The sequence below is a fragment of the Scatophagus argus genome, chromosome 18 (assembly GCF_020382885.2).
Source record: "Scatophagus argus isolate fScaArg1 chromosome 18, fScaArg1.pri, whole genome shotgun sequence".
NCBI classification, from domain to species: domain Eukaryota; kingdom Metazoa; phylum Chordata; class Actinopteri; family Scatophagidae; genus Scatophagus; species Scatophagus argus.
Window position 1 is genome coordinate 8,914,900 of NC_058510.1, and position 27,528 is coordinate 8,942,427.

The following is a 27,528-nucleotide window of genomic DNA, read 5'->3' on the forward strand; positions in this document are numbered from 1 at the left end:
AGTGGTTGGAAATAGGAACAAGAGAAAGACAGACTGTTGTTTTTGTGGTACCTTATTTTCGGTTTTTGACGTAACAGTAACCGACTTGTTCTTCAATAAATGAAGGTTTGCTGAACAACTCCTCATCATTCTTTACGCGTCCGGCCGGGCGTTACAGTATTTTTTCTTCAGGCAATGCATTCCCAAATGATGACTAAATCATGTGCAGACAAAGTACAATCTTCATCAAGCACAATCATATAATACATAATTATACTTTAACAGATAAGATTTGATGGATGGAATTTGCCTGTTGTTTCTGTGTAGCAAATTAATATTACAGCGAGGTAACTCATTTTCCACTCTCCATGTGGAGGTCAGATGTCACAGTCAGCTACAGAGCAGCAGCCGTGCAGGCGCTTTGGGATTTTCAGGGATTTGCTCCTGGACAGTTCAGCAGGACAGACATTTGATAACACGGTTTAGGCTGAACCTGAATCCTCAGCCTGAGAAAGAAGGGTGTGCAAGCCAGCTGTCTTAAAAATGAATGTTAGGAGGAACAAATGATGTGTAACATCAGGTTGCTTTAGTAGAGGAAGTAGAAAATTTTAGTTCCCCATAAAATACCAGCTGAGTCAGACCATGACTTGCTGTTTTGCATAGGGATTTCATAGACTGAAGAAATCACTTTTGCTGCCAGAATTTTCAGAGCAAACTGCCTTAAAACCAAACGCATGTTTTGCATTTGGTTTAAGTATGTATGTAGTTATGTTATTCTTTATACATTTTGGTTACATGTTTTCCTTGCCATATCCATAAAATTTAAATTCTTTAAAAAAATGAAGGTCTTTTTTTTTTACTAATGAATGGAGCTGTGGCCACTCATTCTTACTGTGCTATTGTCTTCACTGGACAATTCTTTGATTTGAATTAAGTCTGCCCTGTTTCACCCCAAGAATTTCTCATATTTGCTTTGTCCTCCATCTGTTGAGAGCCTCACGTCTATAAGCCTCAGAGTGAGGCTAAATCTTCTGGCACTATATGTTAACAAATGAAATCAGCAAATATGTCGACAGATCCTTTATTCAAGCTAAGATCTTTTATTTCTTTTTTAAAAAAAAGAAAAAGAAAAAAATGATCCAAATCAAATGCAACCAATTGTAAAAATAGTGAAGTGTTATTCTGAGTACAGGATGTAAAACATAAGATAATACTCAAATACTGCTCACTATTAAGATAATAATATTACACAAATGTGTAATATTATTATCATTACTATTTGACAAGAGCAAAGGCAACATATAAGTTATAATAAGTGGAAACACATCTATCATATCACACCCAAAAGCCTTCATCAAACTGGTACATATATGTGAGTATACTCAGTACTTTTCTCCAGTGGATTCACTCTGTGTTTCTGGCTGTTTCAGCTAAAGGTTCAAGTCCTTCCACTGCAAGCTGCTCAGGGGCTTCTGATTGGTCAGAAGTCAAACGTAGGTCAGCAACCACTTCTTTTGCATCTCCTCTTTGTTCTGAATCTGAACCTTTGGGTTCTGCAGTGGGGTCGACCGCAACCTTTGCCTCATCTTTTCTCGCCTGAAACTCCTTTTGGTCTCCAGCCTTTTCCACTTGAAGGGTCTTAGTTACAGATTCTGCAAGAGAGCAATCATTAGTAAAGATTTCATCGCACTCGGGATAAAATTATGCCATACTGTAAAGTCTCACCCTTTCGCTTTTGTATTTTTGTTCCTGTGACTGGGGTTTTCATTTTTTCCTTTGGTGTGTTTGGACCAAACACCACATTTCCATCTGCATCAGTCCAATATGAAGTCACCCCCAAGTCAGGCGTCCCCTCTGTGACCTCCAGCTGAGAGGCGGAAAACAGCAGTCAAATGTCATCATTTTTTTTAAAAAAAAGTCCTGCTCCAATCACAATTAACCATCATTAATTAAAAAAGATTAAAGTGACATATTTTGTCATTGGAGGGAACTCACTCCAACGAAATTTGTTCTCTGCATTTAACCCACCCAAGTGACGTGCACACACACAGCAAACCCGGGGCAGTGGGCGACCGCGTGCAGCGCCCGGGGAGCAGTGGGGGTTAGGTACCTTGCTCAAGGGTACCTCAGCCATGGACACCGGGACGGGGAATCGAACCAGCGATCCACTGGTTACGGGTCCGACACCCTAACCGCTGATCCACGACTGCCCCATACCATACCATACCATCCAAAGAATGATATCCACTTACCCAGGAAGTTCAGTGAGGTCAGAAAAATCACAGATTGTCAGTGAAATCCAGATACACATGACTACAAACAATGGAAACTTTCGCAGTATAATCACTCCATCCAAACCTGTATTGACGTGTATTACACATTTCATAACTTGTTTCTTGTCTACTGAATTCTATCTGAAACACGGAAGAAAATTGTTTCACTGTAAGTACTATTGCTTTGTCGTAAACAGGTTGTTCAACTAATTTAAACCAGTGATTTCCAAATTATACAAGTAAGGACACCCCAACAGCTCATATTTACACAACCGCATAGGGAATTTTAGCCCACTTTCTAATATTATCAATATAATAGTTTGTTAGAGATAGTTGTTAGACTGATTACGCATTCTGGTCTCTTCAAGAAATAGTTTCACACTTTCAGATATAGGCCTTTCAGTTATTTCCTAAGAGTTAATTGTGAAGATCAGTGAGACTCTCATGCTAGTTCAGTATGAACCTGCAGCACAAGAAGCTTAGCTAAACATGGGAAAAAAGGAAAAACTGCTGTCCTGACTCTATCCAAAGATAAGAATATCTGCTGACCAACATGTCTAAAGCTCACCACTCACCTCTTTGTGTACAAGAACTTGTGTTCACCATGCACAGCATCTTATAATCCACTAAAGCAGTAGTGCTTGTGATAAAACTGAGGAAAATATTTAAAAATATTTATAACCTTTGGAAACACTATTGCTGCTGTATAAAAGTACCACTGGATGCTGGTGGCCAGACAACAAGGGGGAAACAACATTAGTTTTCTTTCACTTACATTCAGGTAAGCGTGATTTTGTTTGCTTTGTTTGTGTTGATATAATTGATTTTTTTGGTTTATTTTTTCCAGAGCATCACAAATAAGGCACATTGTGATTATTGTTGTAGAGAGGGGGGTTGTCCTCATGCTGGTGGTTGATCTTCTGGCAACTCAAGTCTAAAGAAATCGTGACTGGGAGTGAAAAAGGGAAGAGTAAACTGAAACAACAGAGTGAATAGTGAAGGATGGAAGGTTCAAACTAAAGTGAGACAACGCAAAGAGGAAGAGGAGGAAATGAAGAAGCACATGCTTGTTTTTATTAGTGTCATCAAGAAACAAGGGAACAGGGAGTGATGCAATAGACTTCTAAGTGATCTAACAGTCTTCATTACAGTGGCATAAAGGAGGCATCATAACCATTAATGGTGGACTGTGAAGGGGATGTGATAACGTTGGTGAATAACAATAGTGATAGTGGATAAACAGACAGAATTCTCTACAGATCGGGAGACACAACATTCAAATGACTATGAATAATAATAAAATGGAATTAAATCTAAAATCCGATGAAATGGCACATTACAATAAAGGCCCATGTTTTAACCCATTTGCAACATAATTTATGTACTTTCACTGCTTTATTTTCTAAAGCATATCGTTAATTTTGTAAAGATTTTCCTAAAAATACAAGAAAAAATATGTGAGGAATGAAATAAATAACATGTTAGTCTGTGCTAATGTAAGCTGCAGTAGTTAGCATGTTCAGCTAACTGGCTTACTAGCCTACCTACAGTAATGGCATGTGTCACGCTCTTTGCTGGATCTGCTCTTTGCCAAATACCTCAGCTAGTCCTCATCCTGAAAGCCTGTTCTCCTGTGATGTTAAACATACATAGTATGTTTTTACTTACATACAAGTAAAAACATACATTTTAGAAATACAAACATGATTCAAAATTTTTTTTCATAAAAATTCAATCAGAAATGGGGAAGTTTAGCTGATGTTAGCTTAATTAGCTAACTAGTCTGACATACAGGACCCAGTGTTGCAAAAATTCCCCAGAATTTCTATGACAAATCCATTGAAATGACTAAGCTTGACAGATGTAGCAGCAGGAATTGACTGTGGCAGGGCTTAGGGGACCGTTAGTGGCAGAGACATGAAAGTCGTGTAATAATTTTGTAAGTGATTATGTCATTTGGTTATTTACCTGAAAGAATGGAGGACTGCAAAATGCTCAAATGGTATCAATGTAAAGTGATTTTGTGGTTTTGTACCCGGTTGGCAATGAAGTATACATAATTTATGGCAAATGTGATAAAACATGTGATAACATTCATTTGGTTTTTTAAGAGACATTCCACACTAACTTCAGGATTTCTTTTCTATGACTTAGCATTGCAAACACAGCATGACTTAAACTTCTTTCTTTTGTCATCGTTCTTTAGTCAAGTAATGTTAATCAAGTAATTTAAAATAAATTTGCCTCTCTGCATGCCATAACTTTACACAAACAAAAACTAAAATTGCACCAGTAACATTTTTGAGTGGACACGAAGTCACAAATACCTTTTAATATTCGGTTAGATTTGTTATTATTGGACCAAATGAGGGCATATTTATTGTGGTTCTTCACCAGGATGCTGTTCTTGCTGGATTTCTCTCTTCACATTCAGCACCTGTAGAGTTTATATTCTACACAAAACATCTAACACACTCTCAAGCCTTTTTCCTTCTTTTTACTGTTTCCAGTTTCCATTTATACATATTTACGTCAAGATTTGGACCGATTTTATTTTTTCTTGCCGCCTGCCTCTTCAGGGATGAAGACACTTACGGTGAAGTCCCCGCTCTCTGTGCCGTACTTGTTCTTCACCAGGATGCTGTACTTGCCGGAGTCTGACGTGTTCACGCCGGTGATGGTGAAGCTGGCAAACTTGCCCGACTCGAACTTGAGGATGCAGTGTTCGTCAGAAGTTATCTCTCTGTCATTCTTCAGCCAGGTGACCTCTGGCACAGGGTCACCCGAAATGTTGCAGGTGAGATTGAGGGCCTGGTAAGAGGACAAACATGAAACACACAGCCATGATGTTATACAGTAAAAACAATTAAGCATGTAGAGTCACTGCCACCATGAGAGGGCAGTGACTTTATTGAGGAAAACAAAAACAGAAAATGCACAACATTAAGTTTGCCCATTGGCTAACTGTCATCATGCTGAAACAGGTTACCTTGCCCTCCTGTATAGTGACAACATCAGGCAGGCCTCCTGCTACTCGAGCACGATCTGAAGGAAAAGGCATTCACTTCAGTAATTACAATAATACATTTTATTCATGGGGTACCTTCAAAAACAAAAGCACTTTCCATAAAATAGTGAGCAAAAGCAGGGGAAGAAAAAACTCAAACTAAGTAATCAAAATTGCAAAAATTAAGAATGGCACTTTAATACATGAAGACATCAAATATATGCAAACATTTATATTTATATATAGCCTAGATCAGTTATTGCTTTAAATGTGTATAACAGTTATATGTTCTGTCTTCATATTTTTTGTGAAAATCTCTATTTATACAATACATGAAGCACAGGTCTGCAACGACAGCTACCTGATGCAGGGCTTCAATCTGACAAACATAAGCACTTACTTCTCTCTGCAATAGCAGCAGCTCTGATGAAGGAAAAAAAAAGAGGAAACAACAAATTAGGTCAAAGGTGGTGAGAATCAGAACTGAAAGTTAAGGCTTAATAATATGATAGCTATCGAGTAGTTAGTACTTACTTGAGTCTCTGGAACTCTGCAAATGCATCGTCAAATGCTGCAAAATGAACAAATGTTGTAGGAATCTGAAACTGTTTCATTGGCCAAGTGAGTTAAACAAGAAATTCGTCTTTCAAAGGATACAAGAAATCTTAATTATAATAGTAGCAGTAAAGTCTAAAAAGTATCAAAAAGTAATCAAAAGTCTATTAGAGGTCTTCAAATTCAACAAATTAAAAAAAAACAAGCAATATTTAATTATAATACTAGTACAATTTATAGTCATTGTGGCTAAGAGAGAAGTTTGAAATACACTTCAGGTCTCACCTTGACCAGACAGCTCAACAGTCCTCCTCAGGCCACCTTTCCCATCGTTGAACTCGATGGCATATTTTCCCATGTCTTTCTCTGTGGGCTCAGTGATCTGCAGAAACAGCTGCTCTCCCACCACACCGCTCTTTAAACGGTCCGAGAAAGCGATGGCTGAATCCCTGTCAGAGAGACAATGCAGACAGCTCTGTGACATGAGGCGCATGTGCACATGCTTACACAAATACAGATGTAGACACAGAACGTACTTGTAGTGCCATGTCACTTGGAGTAAATCGTTATAGTAGCTGACGAAGGTGTAGAGTCTGATGCCCTCGTCTGTGCTTGTGATCTTCAGTGGAGTGGAGGAATTGGCTGTAATTGAAATAAAATGTATTTTTAAATCTAAATTGAATCAGGCATGACATTATCTGGAGACAGAATGTTTAACTTCTTACCGATGAAACTGAAGACTTCATTCATTAAGTCTTTGAAACCTAGAGGAGAATATATATATATATGTAGTGATGTGTTTGATATAGACGAGAGATGATTGGTTATCTAAGAGTGTGACTCTGCTAGGTTACCTTGATCTGTCAAATTCAGTGTGGAAGTGTCTTTTCCTCTGTCATCCTTCAGAACGACCTCATACACACCAGAATCCTTCTTGGAAATCTGACAGAACAGAACAAAACAGGAAGGTCAGGTTCAAGTCAGGTTCGGTTGAAAAAATTTAAAATAAAAAAACAACAACAACAACAAAAAAAAAACACAACACCAAACAAAAAATATGATTTGTATTTCATCTGAAAAGGCAAGCTTTCTCTTCTGCTATGGGTGCTGCAGAAAACACATATATGACGCAAAAGCAAAAAAGCAAACAGACAAACAAACAAACATCAATTTAAAAGTAAAAAAGCATTCTCAGGCATAACGGCAAAACCAGATGTGGCCGTCGGCCCGTGATGACAACAGATAACTTTTCCCAACTTTTAGTCTTCTCCAGATTAGGCTGTCGGCACAGTCTGCTGTGTCTGCAGGGGAGTCGCGCTGAAATGGGACACATGTGACATGATGTTTATACACTGCATGTGAGACTGCCTGGAAGGATGTCACTGAACGCCACTTGAACAGATGTTTAGAGACAACACAATTGGATGAGAATGAGTTATGAGACGCAGAACGGAAAAGAGCTTTAGATGAAAGTGCAAATTAAAAAACAGAGAAGGAGAAGAAGGAGAAGACAGAACAGAAAGTAAGAGAGTGTGAGAAACAGCAGCAAAAAAAATGTAGTGGGAATTTATTTAATGGCATTGTTAGGTTTTAAATATTACGGGTTAAATTTATTTTAAAGACAGATAATGGTGGTTATTTGTGGCAAAATGATTAAAATGTTTCCAGGAGAAATTAATCAGTTTAAAAAAAAAAAGAAGTTTCATCAGCCCCCTTTTGATAATATATTTTACTCCAACTTACTCAAACACCTCATCTTGTGGACCAACACTGAAGTGAAATATGGCCAGAAAATGTGAAGGATCCATATGTTTTTGGAGTGTAGACATTAACAGAGCGGTACGTTTACATTCATATATGCAAATGAATCCAGCGACAATTATACAGTACAGAAATATACATATATATACACATAGAAAGATTCTGACTTTGCACAGGTTTCTTTTCTCATATTCTTACCTGAGCAATTTCCAGTTTCAGAACTCCCTCTGTGAAGCCGAGGTGCTCGTCTGCTTTGATCTCGCGTCCGTCTTTGTACCACACTGCTGACGTCTCCTTCTTCACGTTGCCAACCTGAAATGCAACACCACAAGGATGTGAAAAATGAAGACGCTTGGGGTGTTTCTTTAAAAGAGGATACATGCATGAAAAAGCTTCAAAGTTCAGTCTCACCTTGCATTTCAGCACGACGCAACACTCTGGTGTGACCTCATAATTCAAATACTCAATAAAGTGAGGACCTGGCGGCAAACACGGTGGATTTATAAAACGAAATCAGAACATGCAACAGTGACTGCAGTATGGCTAAAACATTTAGTTTAGGGCTGCAGAGCTCATAACAGTGACTGTGCCATACCTTGCTTTCTGAACCATTCTTTCCTCTGGAACTCTGACTCCTTCTGCAGCTCCTTGAAAACTGCAAATATTAAGTTTACAATGAGTTTACAATGTTAAACACTAACTTACTTACTTACTTAATTTACGTGAGATGTTTTAGACAACCTTACAAGCTTTCACTCATATGTATAGAAGCATTTAGAGGTATTTTATCACAGAGTTATGGCAGAATAATCCTATTAGAAAATCCTATTAGTACAGGAAAAAGTCTCATGTCAGTTGAAGTGACATTTGTCTTTGATGGTCAGGGATTCGGGTCAGGTAACATGTGTAAAGCTGAAATAAATTATATATATATATAAACTAATTAAAATCCTCTGCAGTTTTGAATATGTGTGCTGTTCTGCACATATTTCAGTGTGACATGACTGAACACATGCAGGATGCTTTAATACATCACGACTCATGAACTGCTGTTATTCTGCATTATGCTCTACAGTTACACAATCATATTATTGTAATATTATTATTATTGTTGTATTTGAATGCTGGAATATGGCCAAGCTTTTGGCTTGAGGAAACAGCTCAGTCTGGCTGCACTATTTGGGACGCTTATTACTGCCCCCTAGTGTCCAGAACTGATGGAGGCAGAATTCTCCATCACGACTCTGAATACTAAACGTGTGGTACGCAACTTTGATTTTGGAAGGCTGATATGACACCAGTATGTTTGTACTGAAGCTGTATTTGAGCATCCACTGATTCTTTATGAGTTTTAGCCTTTAAAACAGCATTTATACTAAACAAAAATCTCAGTGAAGTCCACTTGAATTTAATTTTTGATTCGGAACAGCTTCAGGATTCATTTGAACATACCATCTCCTATCAGTACCAAGCTGGACTGGTTGGTAGCTTTTCCATCCTGCAACTGGAAGGTGAAGGTGCCCTCGTCTGCTGGGGTCAGAGACTCCATGATCATCTCAATCACGCCAGTGTTTTTGTCAAAGTTCATTTTGTATTTCTGCCAACCAAAATGAAACCTTTTAAGCGTGAAAGATCCAACAAAAACATGACTCCAAGATGCATCGTGAATACTGAGGGTTGACTGACCTCCCCCTGAGAGAGAACATTATCATTGAAGACGTAATCAACTTTGCCGTTAGCTGACATCTTGTCCGCCTGCAGCCAGAAGCGAACTCTACCCTTCTCCAGCAGCTCCACAGCCAACTCTGACTTCAGGGGAATAACTAGTGTGAAGAGGAAAGATGAAGAAAGAGAGGGAGAGCCAGCTCAAAGACACAGTCCAGGCCGTGACATAACAAAAAGCAGCAGAGATGACATGCAATGCTGAAACACTCACTGGGAAATTTGTGGTCGTGACTGATCTCCAGCAGCCTCTTCAACTCTGGCAAAGACAGGAGAGGTCAAAAAGCAAAAGCTGAAATTATTTTATTACATTCAACTCCTGAAATGTGTGATTTTTTTTTCCAGAGGCTTTGTGACATACCTTCCTCTGAGAGGGTGTAGCTGGAGGAAGCACCATCGGTGTGGGTGACCAGACAGGAGTAAATGCCAATGTCCTCCTCCCCGGGAGCTAGGAAAACAGCTTTGGATCTGCAGAGTAAACACAATACAAGAGCAATGACTAATAATACTGATGGATGGTGTGCCAATCAAAGAGTCTCTGCATCATCTCACTTGTTCCCCTTGGTCTCTACGGACAGCCGGGATAAGTCTGTCATTTCCTCGTAATTCTTGGACCACACAAATTTGGAGTCGGGGGTCATGTCACAGCATTCAAAGTTCAGGGAGATGATACCGTCGTCATCGACATCCACAACTATCTCCTTTGTACCTGAAACACAGAGAAGGTGGTGTCAAAGCTGGAAGTTATAAGTGCCAGTCGTCATGGCAGATCCCCTTTTATTTCCCACCTGGTTTGGTCAGAGCTGGCACCGGCTCAGTCACGTCTGACGTTTTTCCAACACCGGCTTTATTCTGAGCGCGCACACGGAACACATACGTCTCAGCTTCCCTCAGATTCTTAATCTGCAACACGGAAGAGAAATAACCGAATCACACACCAGCTGCTGTAACCCGTGTGGACGAGTCTCTCAGAGAAAAGCTTCTCTCAGAGTACTGAGCCTGATGATGGAGACCTTGATGTACGTCTTCTCCGTAGCCTTAGTGTTGACTCCTCTCCACGCCTCCTCAGGTGCATCCGCCTCCTTGATATCAATGTAGAACCCGTTGACGGGATCGCGGCCTTGGTACACAGGTGGTTTCCATAGCAACACCAGGGAGTCACCTCGCACCTCTCTTATCTGCAGGTCGTAAGGAGGTCCTGCAAAATGGACACGTTGCAAACACAAAGTTAGGCTGAAACACTGCAGTAAGTTTGATTGTGGTTTACTGTTATTCAAAGGGGTGCAATTATCTCAGAGTACAAAATGCTTCTAAAAATGCCGTTAAACTGAACTTGGCAAAGACCAAAAAAAACCACTTGACTAAATCTTCTCCCCAGGTTCAAAGATTAGAAATTATGTTAAAAAAATGTTATGTTATTTATGTTAATAAAAAATGTCTTGCAAAATCAACTTTTTGTTATTCATTTTACTGATAAAAGTCCTTGCAATCCATCTGACAGCAGCCAATCACAGTGTGAGGAAAATTTATGCTCAGGACTCTAAACCCAAAGTTTAGGACTTGTTTATGTTGCTATGTTTTTGTTGCTTGATAGTTTATTGTGGAAGAATCTCAGTAGGTTAAACAAGCGGTTTAACCAACCTGGCACAGCGATGGTCCACTCCTCGCACAGGAAGGTGTCACTGGGCAGTGATGGGATGCCGACGCCTGCCATGTTGGCTGCCCGCACCTGGAACTGGTACTTTCTGTTCTCCTTCAGGTCAGAAACCTGGACACAAAGAGACATGAAGACATGCTCATAAAACTGTGCTGTGGGTCTCAGCTGAACCCTTAATTTAATATCTACTCACTCTGTAGGCCCTCTCGCTGATAGCTTTGATGTTGGCCTCGTGCCACTTCCCCGGCACGCCATCGATCACCTCACGGTAATCCACGAAGTAGCCAGTGATGTCAGCGCCGCCAATAAAGGTTGGCTGTTTCCAGGCCAGCACCATGGAGTCACGCACACACTCCAGGACACTGATGCCGTAGGGTGGCGCGGGGGAGGCTGAGATGACAGAAACTCAAATTCACACCATGATGTCTCAGCAGGGGAGCAGGGTGAAGTAATAGGAAACTGAAGCACCACAGTGAGGTGATCATTTTAATTTTAATTGCACCTCTGGCCAGCTACTTTAATTTATCTATAATCCACATTCTTTGAAGCACTCTTAAAAGTGCATTTCATGAGTTTGTAAAAATTGTTGAGCTTCAGCATCCATTACTGAATTTTTTCTGTTTACAGCAGGTATTGGCTGTGTTACAACTCACTGAAAAAAAAAGCATCATTAGATTGTGTATAAGTTTAATGACAGCAGTGGGTGAATACCTGCTGTAACAGAATATTGTGAAACCCACAACACAACTGCACCTTTAACATTTTATGTCAGGGTTTTGTTTTATGATTTGCTTAAAAAGGAACACTTTCAGATTTTGGGAAAAAAAAACACTCTACTGCACACTAAATATGAAGCTAGAGTCAGGAGGCGGTTAGCTTAGCTTAGCATAAAAACTGCCAAAGACACTGCACCTGGCTAATAACAAGTCGAGCGCATGACCTCCAATAAAACTAAACTTTTCTAATTTTTACGCTTAGGTTTTTGAACGAATTTAAAGAATATGATGTAATATTTTATTTAGTGAATTCTATTGTTGCTGGTAGGTGATTATTTTGTTACCTTTGGACAGAGACAGACTAGCTGTTTCCCCATTCCCAGTCTTTATGCTAAGCTACGGTAAGGGCTGTTGGCTAAATCTTATATTTAAGGGACAGATACAAGTGTGGGATCAATCCTCTCATCTTCTCAGGGGGATAACCATATTTCCCAAAATGTAAAACTATCCCATTATGTTATTAATTAAATTGAGTAAAATGGTTAAATATCACATTAAATTTGAGGTTTAAACAAAGGAAACTGATATCTGGAGTTACTATGAGCTAACGGTCTCTTGAAAAGCAGGATCATATAACATGGCGATAATAAATCAGCCTGTCACACACAAATAGTCACGTGAACTTGATACCCTGCCCTATTTAGGGGTGAGAGGCTGGTCAAAGTGTCCAGGAGGTGGACATCCGAATAAGCACACAGTGCACTTCCAAAAAGGTCTCCGGCCAGAAGTGTCCTGCTTATGTAGGTTGAATGACCCACTTTTCAAGTTCTAGGTGTGATTAGCTGTCTCCTGGCATGACATACTCATGTGTGTGTGTTAAAGTGCTCTGAGTACTCAATGTTATGGCAGGCCTTGAGGTTACAGGTGACAGAAGCCGAGCCACCCAGTGGGGAGGTTGTAGGAAAGCGGTGGTCAGCAAAATTGTTGACGAGGATGACTGTGCTGAGTTAAAGCTTAGCGGTGTTTTACAGTGACTTACCTTAAAGAGAAGAATACCAGAAGAGCGCTTCAGTAAATGATAATTGTATAAAAAGCTTGAAAACGTAAAAGTAGAGCATTGCAGTATTGATATTACAAGGTAAATGCTGCTCTTATTACTCTATAATGTCAGAGTAGAATATTTTTGTTCACCCTAATTGGGCAGTGTTGAATTTTTGTTTTTTGTTTGTTCTTCTGTTTTCTGTGGTTTGTTTTAGCCTCTGACCAGTGCTCACCTGCCGACTCTCTCCTTGGCCTCGGTGACTCCCGATTAGCTGAAGCACCTACAGAGAACTTACGTGCCTGTCTGGCCTCAGGCTCGTTGACCGGCTCTACGGCCTGATCTTGAACCTCAGCAGGGATTAGGTCTAAGTGTGCGGCTATGTCAGTAAGTGATTCAGAAACTGAGTCTGACACAGACTCTGAGACCGGGTCTTTTGCCAGGTCAGGGGCCCAGGACACACTGCCTCTCTTGTCCCCCTTGCTTTTAGTCTCCATGGGGTCTGGCTGTGTGAGGCCTGATCTAGCAGCCCCAGCCCCCTTCCTGGCTTCAGTGTCAGCCTGAGCTTTACTGCACTTAAGCTTAGTGTCAGGGGAGGTCTGGACAGTTTCATGCGTGCCCGCCCAGCGTGGCCTGTGCTCGGTTAGTTGGCCCAAGTTACCCCCCGGCCCCATCTCCGGCAACACACCATGAGGGATGCCGCCCCCTACAGGAGTTAGCAGAGAAAAGCAAAACAGTTTTTTAAAAAACAGGCCAAAGATCCTTTCACAAAATCCTGTCAATCACACAACCTTGAGAGAGCAAAGAGAAGACGAGCAGAAACAGGAAGACATAAAGCAATATTCAGCACATAAGCTTATCAAATACAGTAAAATGTCCTCATCTGACGGGGAGTGAAAAATGAAGACAAGATGACCACAGGTGACATCCATGTGAGGACGTGAGTAGGCTTCATTTGTTGTCATGAGAGCATGCAGGCATGTGAAGTAGCACAGTCAATGAGTGTATATATGCAGGCTTTGCACCAACCCTTCATGAAAAAACACTTTAGTAACAATGCCAATGGATTTCACCACCTTCCACTCGAAAGATGAACTAGTTGGTGCGCTGAGACTGAATGCTACAGCACATGATGAGCTAATCCATATGGAAGTAGTGTAATTGTTTCTAGCTGCTAAGATTTTTCCTCCATACTCAGAACTTTTGACTGTGACTTTTCTTGTAACGTACTGTAGATGAATATTAGCAGCAGAACTGCCAAATTCACTCCTTGTAATTTAACCCGGTAGAAGTTATTGTTTTCTGACATGTCCAGCATGTTTGTCTGCATGACTGTGCAGCGAAATACCCTGGCATTCTTACTAAGTGTGCTTCATGAGGGAAAACAGAGTATGTCACTCAGCACAAAGCTGGCCAGTGAATGACTGGCATCCAAAGGCTGAGAGTTATGTTAGTTATAATGCAGAGAAACGTCAGGTAACACACATCACAGCAGCTGGATTGGCCTGTTTTTTACAGTGTGTCTTTGGCCTGGGCTCCAAGCTAATGTTATCATTTACCAACTCACAGTGGAATCTTGATAAGGTGAACATGCAGAGTTGCTTTACAGATTTCTGCTGTTAGATTTATGACTCTCAGCAAACTAATAAATTAATTTAAACTAGTAAAGTAATTGGAGATAATGTTCATATGTGTAAAGGTTTTTTTCTGTTGCCAAGGGTCACAGTGATAAAATAGTTTGATTATTTTTATGTGATTTTGGATACATTTGCCATATTGTGATATAAATCATTACCAAAAAAAAAAAAAACAAAACAAACAAAAAAACAAGACATATTGAGGAAGAAAAATAAAGAAAAACAGCTTTCCAAAGTACTTCTTCACAATTATGACATACTTGTACCAAATATTTCTTATATTTTAATAAATATAAGAAATATTTATAAATGTGCTTCTCTACATTTCAGGGGAAAATATTGTACTTTTTATCCCACTACATTCATTTGTCACATAAAATTACATCTGAGAAGTTATAATTTTTTTGCATGTATTTGTTGTTAAAAACTGAGTAACGTTGTGAAAGGAGACATTCTGAGTACTTTTACCTTTAATACTTAAAGAAGCCCACATATTGCTGATAATACTTAAGTACTTTTACCAAAGTAATAGTTTGGATCCAAAACTATTGTATTGTAACTAAGTTGTAAAGGAGCATTTTTAGACAATGATATTTCTACTTTTGCTTAACTATCTCAGTACTTTTTTCATGACTGGCTTTTACAAGTATTTAAACTATTTGTATTGAACTCAAATTATATTGAGTTTTTACTGTGTTTACTGAAGGCAGTACCCTGTCGTTCTCTATGATACTACAAGAAAATAGAATAGCATCATTTTTTGTCCGGAGAAATCGCCCAGATGGTACAAAAATAGCCCTAATTATCTCACACTGCCCAAACTGCCCAATTTATATCCACCCAATTATGCACAAATAGGCCAGTCTGCCAGCACTCCATGTATATGATGTACAGTAAGTGTATTTTTAACTAAACGCAGACTTCATAAATTACTTGGCATTAGAATTTACATAACTGTTACACAGAACAATACCACTGCCAGGTTAGTAGTTAAGAGAGGATAAGACACAGAAACTCTGAAGTGGGAGAGGTGTGTGTGTTGGTACCTTCAGCACCATGTGAGGGTTGCCGACACGTCTTGTGCCCAGGATAGGTGAGGGAAATGGGGGTGATGTGGGTGTGTGACATTGGCCTGGTTTGTAACGACCGCTGAATTGGATCAAACCGACCCAAATTAGAGGAAGTCTACAAGTCCTGACCCTGACCCTGCCTCAGGCTGTGCAGGGAGGAGGAGGAGGAGGAGGAGGTAGGGGTTGGGTGGGTGGTTGTGGCTTGACAGGGATAAAGGTTGGTGTGGCACATAACAGTGCAGAATAACGAGACAGAGTGGAACCACGGTGGAGAAAGTGTGGGAGTATTGATGCTGATGATGTAAAGAACCGGTAACCTATGGTAACCCTAACCCTAATAGTAACCCATTATGTTAAAAAAAAAATCAAGGAAAATAACAGTTCTTCCATGTCTTTTGCATTTTTTATGGAGTCATACTTCAAAGGAAAACTCTATCCCATAATAATCATCAGTCTGTGATGTTCGGTGCATTTCAGGAGTCATTTTTCTGGTGAAATTTCTACATTTCTGAGAACACCTTTTGAAAACAGGTGTCTTTTTGAAGTCAGCTATGAACTATTTCATGTCGGTGAATATTTGATACCATTTTACACTTAAATAAAGAGATTATATGAAATTCAATATCATAGAATAATTGTCTGTGTTAATCCATGGAAGTTACGGTAGCAAAAAAAAATGAATTCAGAAATGCAGACTGCAACACCAGCAGCTAATTTTTTTACATTAATGAAATTTATTATTATTATTATTTTACAAATACAAAGACCAACATAAAGTATTACAGTATCCTCTGACTTCTGCACTAACTTCTCCTATTGAGAGGCCAACCCTCAGTTTTACTCACCAATAGCAGCCTTCACCTCCACAGGCTCAGACTCCTGAGAGAATTGGCTGAGTCCTGCTGCGTTCACTGCCCTCACCCTGAACACGTATTTCTCTCCTGTTATTAGACCGTGGCAGATGAACCTGCAAATTAAACAGCAACAAATTAATGTAAAACAACAACATTATACTGTATATGCCTTGGTTAACAAAGGAAGAAGGGTAATTTTACCTGGTGGCATTGACAGGCTTGTTGTTGCACGGCTCCCACACGTTGCTGCCCACAACACTCCCCTCGATGTAGTATCCCACCAACTCTTTGGCCTCACGGGACGCTTCCCAAGACACAACGACCGATGTGTCTGTGTTTCTAGTCGGGACAACTCTGCCTGGGGCTGATGGGATATCTGTAGACCACAGCATTTTACATTTTTGGGGTCATTAGCTGAAAATGTAAAATGTTGACCATTATGATGCTTGTGCGTTTGTGTTTTCTGACCAAGCTTGTCACCAACAGTGGTGGCCTCAGTCGGGTCAGATGGCTCGCCGACACCCGCAGAGTTGCAGCACCGGACGCGGAAATTGTAGGATTTGCCCTCGGCGAGATCAAACAGAGCAAAGCGAGGAGACTTGACGGGGATCTCTGTGTTCACCCTCTGCCAGCTGTCTGTACCTGAGACGCACTAACAAACAACAATGCAAGGTCATCTGCCACAGAAACACTGGCATGTAGCTGTTTTAGTTAACAGGTTGTGGTGTGAGTTAATGCAGCATTTCCCACTAACTGGTAACATTTAAGAGTATGCTGTAAAATTTGTCCAGTTTACCTTTTCCACATAGTACATGACACCCTCAAGGCCTTTCCCTGTAGGTGGCTTCCAGCTCAGCACCACATAGTTCTTGGTTGCCTCCGTCACCTGCAGGTCAAGAGGTCTGCCAGGAACAATGCCCTCTGATGGTCAAAAGATAAAGAATGAGATGCATAACACATCACAACAGAAAAGTATAAAAACATGTTATTCCTGTCACCTGGGGTTGTTGATTTGACTGATATAAATTTTGATATTAGGAAATGTATTTCTTACCTGCAGGCTCCTCCTCTGTGACAATGATTTGTCCAGTCCAGGGAGCAGAGGTACCTGACACCAAGTATACGATCATCATGTAAAAGTTATGAATCTGACAATTCTTTATTTTGCTCCAGTATTCACCAATTTTATTTAGGTCCATTTTCAAATCAAAAAGTGTTTATGACTGGAATTTTGTTTGTTATAAAAGAGACACTGTTTGACCAGACAGCCACTAACATCTGCAGTACCTCTCATGCGGGCGCGATCAGCCGGGTCCATGGCGGCCACCGGCTCGGAGACTCTGGACGGACGGCTCATGCCACTCTTGTTGACAGCTCGCACACGGAAGATGTAGGACCGGCCCTCCACCAGGCCGGCGACAGGGAAACGGGCAAACTTAACCGGAGTGTCATTGCACTGGATCCAGTGGGTGGTTCCAACCTCACATCTGTGCACATATTATTAATTCAATGCAAGGCTTTTTTTTAAACATTGTTAGTGACAACAGGCAGCAACATATTGACTGACCTGTCCACAAAGTAGCCCAAGATGGAGTTAGCACCATCAACAGCTGGCTGCTTCCAGGTAACAATAATGTAATCTTTATTGGCATCCAGACAGCGCACATCCAGAGGAGCACCAGGAGCTCCTTCGACCTCAGCATCAGCATCTAAGACAAACAGGAACAACCGTCAGGACTGTCAACATGCATACACAGTCTGAACAGGTCTGTTTGATTGCTGTTGTTGCTGAGATTTGTCTGGAATAACCGATTCTACAGTAGCTGGCTGTTTTAAAGTGAACTGTGCTCTGTGCTGGACTGCGTAGCTGCGAGGTTTGATGCCAGGAATGTTTCTGATCCTCAAGTCAAACACAAGCCAAGAGCAATCTGTGGCAGGAGGACAGAATTAGCAGTAGCCCACCCTGGGGTGAAAGGGGATAAGAGGTGACACTTAAAGAAGCATAAAGTTAGGGCACCCACTGTAGTAATGTCAAAATTGATGCAATAGGTCGAAAAATAAATTAGAGTGATTTCCTTAATAAGTCAGCCTGATTGGATGAGATGAAGTGATAAAACAAGAGGAGATAAGTATAACCAGATGGAGTGTTTGCCCACAAAGAGCAGTAAGGAAACTGGGCAGCCTATTGTTTCTCCTTGAAGCAGATATTTACAGTATCTATCTGCACTCACAGCCAGACTCATTCCATAGCTGAGCTCTCTGAGAATAGCCTGACTGCAGACAGGATCATATAGCCCTTAGTTGTGGACACCGTACCTGGGCTTTTCTTTACTAGTCGACCCTGAGCTGTAACAGGGGGACAACAGGGTCTGAGCTGAAGTTTTAAAGGTCAGATTGTCTCTGAAGGCAGCAAAGATAAGCTTCACTGACCGCTTTTTCCATGGTATTCAAACAGATGCCAGGGAGTTGCCACTCAGTGGTATCTCTATTAGAGATATCCTATTTAAAACCACTCACTCGCATTCAAACACTTTGACTATTTAATGTGGTATTGTCAACAGGTGCCAGAGGACATGCTGTTGTGACTTTGACCTTGATTTGATGACAATACCGCAATACCGTCATCAGATCAAACCTGCATTTAGGGGCTGCAGCAAAAATGTCTGTAGCAAAATACATTAGAGACGTAGCATTTTATAGGATTAAAAGCTCGAGGACTTATTCTGCATGAAGTGAAGTTTGAACAATGATCAGGATGGTCACTGACGAGTGATGGACTCCTCTGAAGGAGTCTCAGGCTTGGAGTTAACGGCAAGATATTTCCCAAGTAGCAGTTGATTTGGTGCATATTCACAGTGATACTTAAAGCACAAAAATACACTAAAGAAACAGAATCCAAAATGGTGGTAAGATGTGAAATGAAAGAAGATTCAAACTATACAGTACACAGCATATATACTGTAATCCCCCAAATTAGATGTTTTACATACAGTATTGGCCATTAAGTTAGTTAAAGAGTCATCTAATTTTTTTAATACCAGGTAACTTTTAGGGAAGTTGTACCCACCTCTGACAAAGACGTATGCTGAGTAGGTTTCATATCCAGACTTGGTGGTGACACGCAGGGTGTAGAGCCCCTCGTCCTCTTTGTTGAGGTGTGTGAGTGTCAGTGTGGCTCGATCTCCACTCCAGTGCATGTGGTTCCATTTAGAAGGAGTCAGCAGAACATCTGAGGGAAAATGATGGCTGGTGGCTCAGTAACAAGCATCGCTTTATCAAAGAATACTCCAAGCAGAGACATGCAAAAGGAAAATCTCAATTTATGCAAAATAATTTTACTTCTTGCAGTTATCCCAACCAAAAATGGTACAGTAATCCACAGCAGAGTTATAAGCTTACCGTCTCTGTACCACTGGACCTCTGGCTGGTAGTGGTGTAGGGCGGGGTAAATGATGACCGTGCATCCCAGACTCATGGTCTCACCCTCTCTTCCAAATGATACACCAAACTTATCAACAATGTGAGTCTGGAAAGTGATGCCATACTCAGATACTGGGCCATCTACAGACAAAGCATGAGGCAGCATATTCAGAGCTTGGACTGACGTTACTGAGCAAAACAGTTTGCAGACACACAGCAGACACGTGGAAAGACATCTGTATTCAAATCAAGTGGAAGAAAAAAACAGTGAACTCTGGTGAAACAGTGAAACAGACAAAAAGTGATCAAATGGTAAAGACAAACAGGAAAAAACTTCAAAACATGAACACTATCAAAGAAAAACACTATTGAAAGGTAGACATGATCTAACAAAATGTAGCTGCTGTAGCAACATTTCATCCACTTGCATCTGAAGAAAATTCTCCCCGTTCCACGGCTTTGTAAAACAAATGAGTCAGGAGCTGCAAGGAAGCTTCATTTGTTCATGAGACTCTTGCACAGTCCTTTCAACATAAATTTCCAAGGATGCACATTTGCAACATGGTTGATGCAAAACATTAAACACAGGGTTTTCCTAATAAATAAACTATATAAAGAGAATACTATAGACTCAAGACAAGAGTGACCATGCATGGACAGTCAACGTGGTCACAGGAAAGCAATTTAACCACTTTTAGCTCATTGTTTAGGTTTTGTGGCCAGAAAATCTGCTGTTCAGTCTCTTTGCTCTCATTAAGCCTGCTTCCAGCTGCAGGGGGTGGATGTTTTCCACAAATATGCTCTGATAGAGTAGCTGTATGATACATGCACAGTGCCAGACAGCAGACAAACAAAGTTAGCATCTTGCTAATCAAGAGAATTAAAGACAGATATTTTTCTTAACAGATGTTGGCGACCGCCAACGCAAATATTTATCGCATGGCGGGGCACTCTACTCCAAATGATGTTGCTCAGTGTCTACTGTATGTGTATGTAAGCAACTGTTTGGTAGCATGTAGCAAATAAGCATAGCAACTTCATAAGATGAAAATATGTCAGGGCTTTTTCTTTTGGCCTGCTCTTCTGCCCCCTAGTGGACATAAATTAATTAATCAAATGCAATATAAATACACACTTACGTCTGGGTGCTGGCAGGGACTCATCAATTTCACCTTTGAACCCTGGGGAGAACATCAGCAGTCAGCACATGCATAGTGATGAATAATATACGAATATATATGAAATAACAACTTTACATGTGCAGAGTAAACATTCATATACACATACATAATTATTATGGCACTTCATTTGGCTACATCCTACAAACCTACATCTACTAAGTTACACTATCAAGAAAGTTGTTGGGGGAATCTGTTTGTGTTAAGAGCACTGGGGTGCGATGGTTTTAGGACTTGGTGAAACCTACTCTTAACAACGACGGAGGCAAATGCAGACAGCTCTCCCTTGGAGTTCATGGCAGAGACGCGATACTGCGCTGTATCATCGAAATCACATCTGAAAGAGGAGAGCATCAGCTGATCAGTGTCCATGATATGAACATTCGATCTCTTAAGGGGTTCACGTGTACAACGTCCTCAGCCTTAGCCCTCTCAACCATGTAAATACCAACTATGTGGGCCCATGACTGTAAAGCATTCCTTAGCTAAGGACCAGGAATACTCAGGCAATAAATAGACACCACTGGTGATGTCATCTGCACCAGGTGGTGTGGCTCTCTGCACATGAAAGTATCGTAGTGTGCTGCACACAACAGAAGCCCACAGTCTGAAACGGACATATTCTACTAAAATGTGAAAAAGGTCATTTGGGACTTTTGGCTGCTTGTTGAAATGGTCTTAGTTATCTTTTGACATGCTCTGTCTGTGGCATCCTGAGAAACAGTGGCTCACATACAGTGTCAGTCTTTTTTTGGCAAGTTAGGCACGAAGTTCATAAACCGTACTCAAACTGACTTAACTAGTGGGACGCCAAGTGGGTTGCTAAATTCTGAGTGCTAAAGATGTGTAAACAGTGAAGGCATCACTGATTCAACGTCTATTATGTGCTTTTCTACAGTCAATGATCTGTTATTCAGGTAAATAATCTTGCTGGTTGTGTTAAACTCAACTGAAAGGGCCAGAGAAGTGCAATGTTTTCTGTGTGCTTTTTTTAAACTTTTTTGAGAATTGTAGGAGGAACTACACCTACCTGTTAATTTCCAGTGAGTGCACGCTGTATCTGCTTTCAAGTTTATACTTGCCAGGGTTGGAAAGAGGGTCAATTGCCACATTGTTTTTGTACCTTGTAGTGGGAGGCAGAAAACAATAAAGAAGACAGACCAGTGGAAACAGAAAGAAAAGAGAATGGAACAGAATCAAGAGTTTAAATTAAAAAAAAAAAACGAATGGAAAGTAGATGGAGCTCAAAGGAACAAGCAGGATGTTGAGGGACAGAAAAAAAAGACATAAAGTTATGCTGTGGGTGACGCATGTGACCTACCAGACAACCCGTGGGTCGGGCCAGCCAGTGACAGTGCAATGCAATTGCACACACTGCTTCTCCCACACGGTGTGGGAGCGTGGTTTAATCACAAACTCCGGGGGATGCATCAGGCTGTCTTCGTTCATGCGCTTAAAATGTTCCTCGTGTTCATGGATCTACAAGCAGAAGAGTACTTTTAAATGACTCAGGGCAGCTTAACCTTTTCCAACCATACAACGTTAAAACAAACCAGCCAAACATTTATAAAAATAATCCCCATAATGTCACCAGGCATTTATAATGCACAATTGACACAAAAGCTTTTAGAACACAAATCGAGCAAGATCCCAGCATATCTTCATTTGTTTACACATGCAAGATGTATGTACCTTTCAGCATGACACATGTTATGAGTGTGCAAGTGTGTTGTTCATTATGTTCTATGAATAGCTGAGGCCCCATCTAGTTGTGCATCCAGTAAGTGAACACATAATATGACAACACCACTGGGACACAGCTTCTCTGTGTCTCAAGATACATGATCTCCTGAGGAATTTGTCACCCAGGAGCAAGGCTATCTGGCAAGGAGGAGACAGATAAATACCGTGGAGAGGAGGGGCTCACTGATGCTTTTATGATGCTCAATGAATGGCTGGGTCCTACTTCACATAATCACTCAGGGACGTAAATAACTCCCTTGTGTAAGGAGTAGTAGTAACCACTTAGTAGTAGCCACAGGCACTCGGTGTAGTACTGCAGTTAGTTATACTCAGTTATGCAAATATGCCGATGACATAATTGTGTTATGAGGCCTAATATTAAGCTTAAAAGACTGTTTTCTTTTTCACTCCAAGTACAAGCACAAGAACTACAAGTAACAAAAGATGACGTCACGAAAGAGAAATGTCTACTGTGACGTCACAACCAATGGACAATGGTCTGTGACATCACTAAACAAAATGGCTGACTATAATGTCACGAGTGGCAAAAGCCATTCGGAAAAGTAATGAAGCAGAATAGTATTGTATGACCTCAAAACAGCTACATGAAGAATTCCCTCACTGACCCTTTTGCTCAGAGAGATGCGTTCGGCCGACTCGCGCATGGCCTCCTTCCTGGAGATCTGCTCTGACCTCTCCATCTCCAGGCCACTGGTGAATAAATCCCTGCGAGCCATGTATGCAGCAGAGTCCCTCACCCTCGCTTCCTCTGTATCTGAAAGTCCTGTAGCAAACTCTTGACTAGGAGTTTGTAGAGCAGAGTCAGGGATACACGTGAGGAGTGAGGGTTATTGTTAAAACTTAAAAATAATAAAAATTCTTCAGAAAAGATCTATATGGTGAAGAGTTGATTACCTGCCTCTGAAGATAGGCACTACATAGCCGATGATTTGGTTCTCTTTATCCACAGCCAAGTAAGTTGGCTTGGCTCTCTTTGGTATGGGGCTCAGTCTGCTTGCCTCCAGCCCAGAATGTGAAGACACTTGAAATCTGGTACATATAGAATACCATCAGCCTACCCAACCAGACAGTGCAGCTAATAACATAACATCAACATGTGGGGATCAAGCCAGGGTGAAGGTAGATGGGCTGTAGATTAACGTTCAGTGGGAAAGTAGGGTAGTTGGTTTAGTTTTAATTATTTAGCATTTTTACACCTCCAGAATAAGGACATCTGATATGAGCACCACTGAGATCCACTGAAAACAATAATTATTCAATTATTAACAGACTCAAGCACTTTTGGTTCAAACTAGAATGATGCTAACACGCACCAGAGCCAAATATGTGATAGTACACGCAATATCATAGCCCAAACAACTCATAAAGCACCTGCAAATCCTTAAAAACTACATACAACAATCCACAGTCACACTCCAGTTATTGTTTACTTTCATAAGATAAATTAAGTAAAGAGATGACAAGCTTGATTTTAGATTTGTGGTCAGATGTCCCACAGTTTGTGGGTGGCAACACTATCTGCAGTACTTGGAGAGTTGAGGGGTGGGAGCTTCTGGTGTGATATTACAAGAACCTGATGAGGTGGAGCAAGAAGGGTGACAGAGCAACTGCCCTCATTTATCCTGTATCTATCTGGGTCACTGCCTCTTTATCACTGACCGTTTACATTCTCCTGACTTTCCAGGATCAGGGCCTCAACCACTCCCATTAAAATGGATTATAATACAGGGGGCTTTGGTGTCAGTGCTGAAATCCAGCAAAGGTTATCTTATATAACAAATTCAATGTTCATGTCCACATAAATGCGTGTATCTTTAAAACAATATTGTAAACACCCTGACTGTTAAATCGTCATCACTTCATAATTCTCTTTTCCTCGCCTCAGCACAGATTTGGTGGCTGGTGGGCTGCCCAGCAGTAAGTGTAAAGGCAAAGATCAAATGATGTTAGTAAAACCTAAGCCCTCTGACCAGTTCACACTCTCCAAGCCAGTGTATTTAAAGATTTGCCAGGCACTGTAAAAGATAGGCTTGCCATTAACCGGGTGTTTTGTTATCCCTTAAACAACAACAGGGAGAAAAGCACCTCGTGACACATCATCACAGAGTTTGGGAAATCAGCCAACTACCTGACACAACCAAATCTTGTTTTTGTTGATTTTTATTTATTTATTTATTTTAAACTATTTTCTCTTTCTTTGCAAAACATTTAACAACAGACACATACCAACAAAAACTAATTTGATCCACATATATATTCTCAATTAAAAATACTAGACAGCTGACAACAGGGACAGCACAAATCTGAGCAACAAAAATGGCCACAAATGCACAACAACTCTCTTCAGGTCAACAATATAATAATTAAAGTAAATGCTATAAGATTTAATGTTGTTGAATTTACAACAGACAGATTCGGGTTTCAAGAGGGCAAGACTGACAAATTGTCGCTTCTTACTTTCACTCCAACATGGAATGCGCAGGGCAAGAGTCTATTTCAGTCTATGCCATATACCATAACTCAGCCATTACATAACAGCTTATCTAACAAATGGTTTTCTTGTAACTCTGCAAAACCTTGTGTGAAAATAGCTATTTCCCAATCATTTTAGATATTTTATAATAGAGTGCAGTAGATGTGTTAAAAGCATTTGTATTTCAGCATGCATTAGCACAAACAGTGCATCTCAGAGCCTACGTGCAATGAAATTCATGCAGGATTCAAAGCTGTATTTAATCATTATGTATAAAGAACAGTGATCCTTAGGGGTGCATGAGGGTTGATGAGAGAGAAAGAGAATTCAGGGGAGGGAAGGATGATTAGCAGGACAGGTGACCCCAAAGCTGTAACAGAGTAGTGATCCGGTGAGGGTGATGGGGGTGAACTTGATCAGTTGGGTTGGCGATGGTGTTAAGGGAAAGAGCATTTTCCTGTGACAGAGACTGATGAAGGTGTGATCCTCTTCCTCTTCCTTACCCCCTGCTCCTGCTGCTGGTGCTGCTGCCAGCAGTATATCTGCTGCTGGACTGGTACTGGCTCAGTTTAGACTCTGTCTGCTTGCTGCGGTAGCCACGGTCATAGTGGCGATGGTGCTTCTGGTAGAACGGTATAGATCCAGACATGCTGCAGGCTGCTCCTGGTACGAGCCCTGAGTTTCCGAGTTTCTTGCTGCCTATCTGTCTGTCTGTGCGGTTAGTTAGTGTTCAAAAGCAGGTGGATTAACTGTTACAATATACTGTAGTTTCATCTGGACTTTCACTGAATTTTAAGCGTTCTAGACTTTTTTTGGACTGGCATGCTGGCCATGCTTTCATTTACTTCTACATGTTGTTTATAGATAAACAAGGATGATTAATCTAGATGGAAAAGATGGAAAAAAATTATGCTGAAAAAAAATAATGTTGTTGACAAATTATATAATCCTCATGATTCCATTCATCAAAACAGAAAACAACAGTCAAGTCTTTTAAACATCATGAAATCTGCGAATTCAAACCTGTAACATCAATTAGCAAAACATAGTTCTGAGATACAGGCAATCAAGCACTTTCTCAGCATGCTTTGACAAACATAGGCAACAGCTACAACCTTGCTTATCACTTCTTATCCCTGCACAACAGTTGCCACTTACCCTGGACACAAAGACAAAGCCTCAAACTCCAAGCTTTACAATTAAAGTTGGTCCAACTTAAAGCTTGATATCCCAGCAAACCTACAGGCAGGTGTGTACAGGGCTGCGGTCTACACAACAAAAATAATATTGGCCCTTGCCAGAGTGTCCAAGCAGCAGTCACAGCCTTTTATGGTGAGGGTGGGGATAAATATAGCTGAGAGGAGAGTGTGGGGGACAAATCAACTCCTGCAGTGCCACACATTTATGGGTGCTGGTCTCTGCCGATGAGCATTACAGTCTGATATGCAGGTAAACACAGGTTCATGTTTATGTTTTTTTGTCCAGGTTTAATCAATATTGTTTAATTTTTTTATGGGATTTTTGACCATAATCCATCTTATACATGTATAACAGTTAAACATAACCCTCTGTATGTATGGAATGTATCATAATTATGAGCTAAAACACACATTTTTTAATGCATGTCCTTGTTAATTTTGCTTGTTTGTTTGGTATTTTATTACTCTACAGAAGTAAGGAGTTTACAAGTTACTAATATGTCAAAATCTATACTTTAAATCAAGTATATCACAGTACAAAAGCACCTTAAGGTCCAACTTTTAAAGAGGCTCGATGATCCTCAGATTTCTCAAGTGGCCTGCTTAATTTCACAGTCTTATATTTAATTCAGCACCTGTGATAAATGTGAAGGTCTTGCTGGCTTTTAGCTCACAGCGTGCCTTGCGTTGGCTAATCTTTTGTCTTGACTTCTTACCATAGCAGTCTCAGCTGTGACTGTTACTAACTTTAGCTAAGCTATTGTTACTTGTTTCACATAGAATGAATGCCAGTTACTATTTCTTCGTTACCCTTACTTTCGATCTCATTCTTATTTGTGGAAGCACTCAAATGTCCCCTCTTGTCCCCTCAGGTCATAAACAGCTACTAAAAGAAAAACTAAAGTGAAAAGACTCCATATGCATTTTTAATTCCTATTTGAGACCATTGTTGTGACATTGTGGATAACACAATCTAACACACTCTTGACAGCATCACTCATAAACATGAATTTACAAAAGTTAAAATGGAGGAAAGGACTTTATGGTTTAAATAACGTTTTTTTGGAGGTTTTTGGCAGGAAGATTTAATTTGACTGCCACGGATGCTTGGGCATTATTCTGGAATTTGACAGCAACACAAACACCTAGCAAGTTTCCATGGAAAAAAAAATATGTCAGTGAACACCTCTGAGGCCTTTGTGTTGAACATTCGTACTTTTTGGC

At 40.5% G+C, this 27,528-nt stretch overlaps 1 protein-coding gene across 9 annotated transcripts; it reads right to left on the reverse strand.

Moving 5' to 3' along the window:
* Positions 1-1,052: 1,052 nt before the first annotated feature.
* myom1b (myomesin 1b) lies at positions 1,053-26,407 on the reverse strand. Of its 9 annotated transcripts, XM_046371665.1 has the most exons (41): positions 26,264-26,407; positions 25,609-25,816; positions 23,527-23,661; positions 23,238-23,412; positions 22,190-22,347; positions 21,899-21,991; positions 21,117-21,205; positions 20,830-20,871; positions 19,670-19,831; positions 19,338-19,499; positions 17,838-17,979; positions 17,558-17,757; positions 17,325-17,378; positions 17,067-17,191; positions 16,739-16,922; positions 16,472-16,646; positions 16,262-16,383; positions 13,398-13,415; positions 11,148-11,344; positions 10,939-11,065; positions 10,311-10,495; positions 10,086-10,200; positions 9,850-10,006; positions 9,659-9,765; positions 9,512-9,556; positions 9,262-9,398; positions 9,028-9,172; positions 8,171-8,230; positions 7,987-8,054; positions 7,774-7,887; positions 7,072-7,131; positions 6,669-6,756; positions 6,540-6,578; positions 6,351-6,456; positions 6,100-6,263; positions 5,794-5,830; positions 5,660-5,682; positions 5,242-5,297; positions 4,848-5,063; positions 1,705-1,846; positions 1,053-1,631 (listed from the first exon to the last, which is right to left on the reverse strand). In XM_046371665.1, exons 2-41 carry the CDS (start codon positions 25,752-25,754, stop codon positions 1,384-1,386), a joined length of 4,818 nt encoding a protein of 1,605 aa, XP_046227621.1. In that variant the 5' UTR covers positions 25,755-25,816; positions 26,264-26,407; the 3' UTR covers positions 1,053-1,383. The 9 variants fall into 9 exon arrangements, with proteins under 9 accessions (XP_046227621.1, XP_046227622.1, XP_046227623.1 ...); XM_046371666.1 differs by lacking the exon at positions 13,398-13,415; XM_046371667.1 differs by lacking the exon at positions 7,072-7,131.
* Between the last annotated feature and the right edge of the window lie 1,121 nt (positions 26,408-27,528).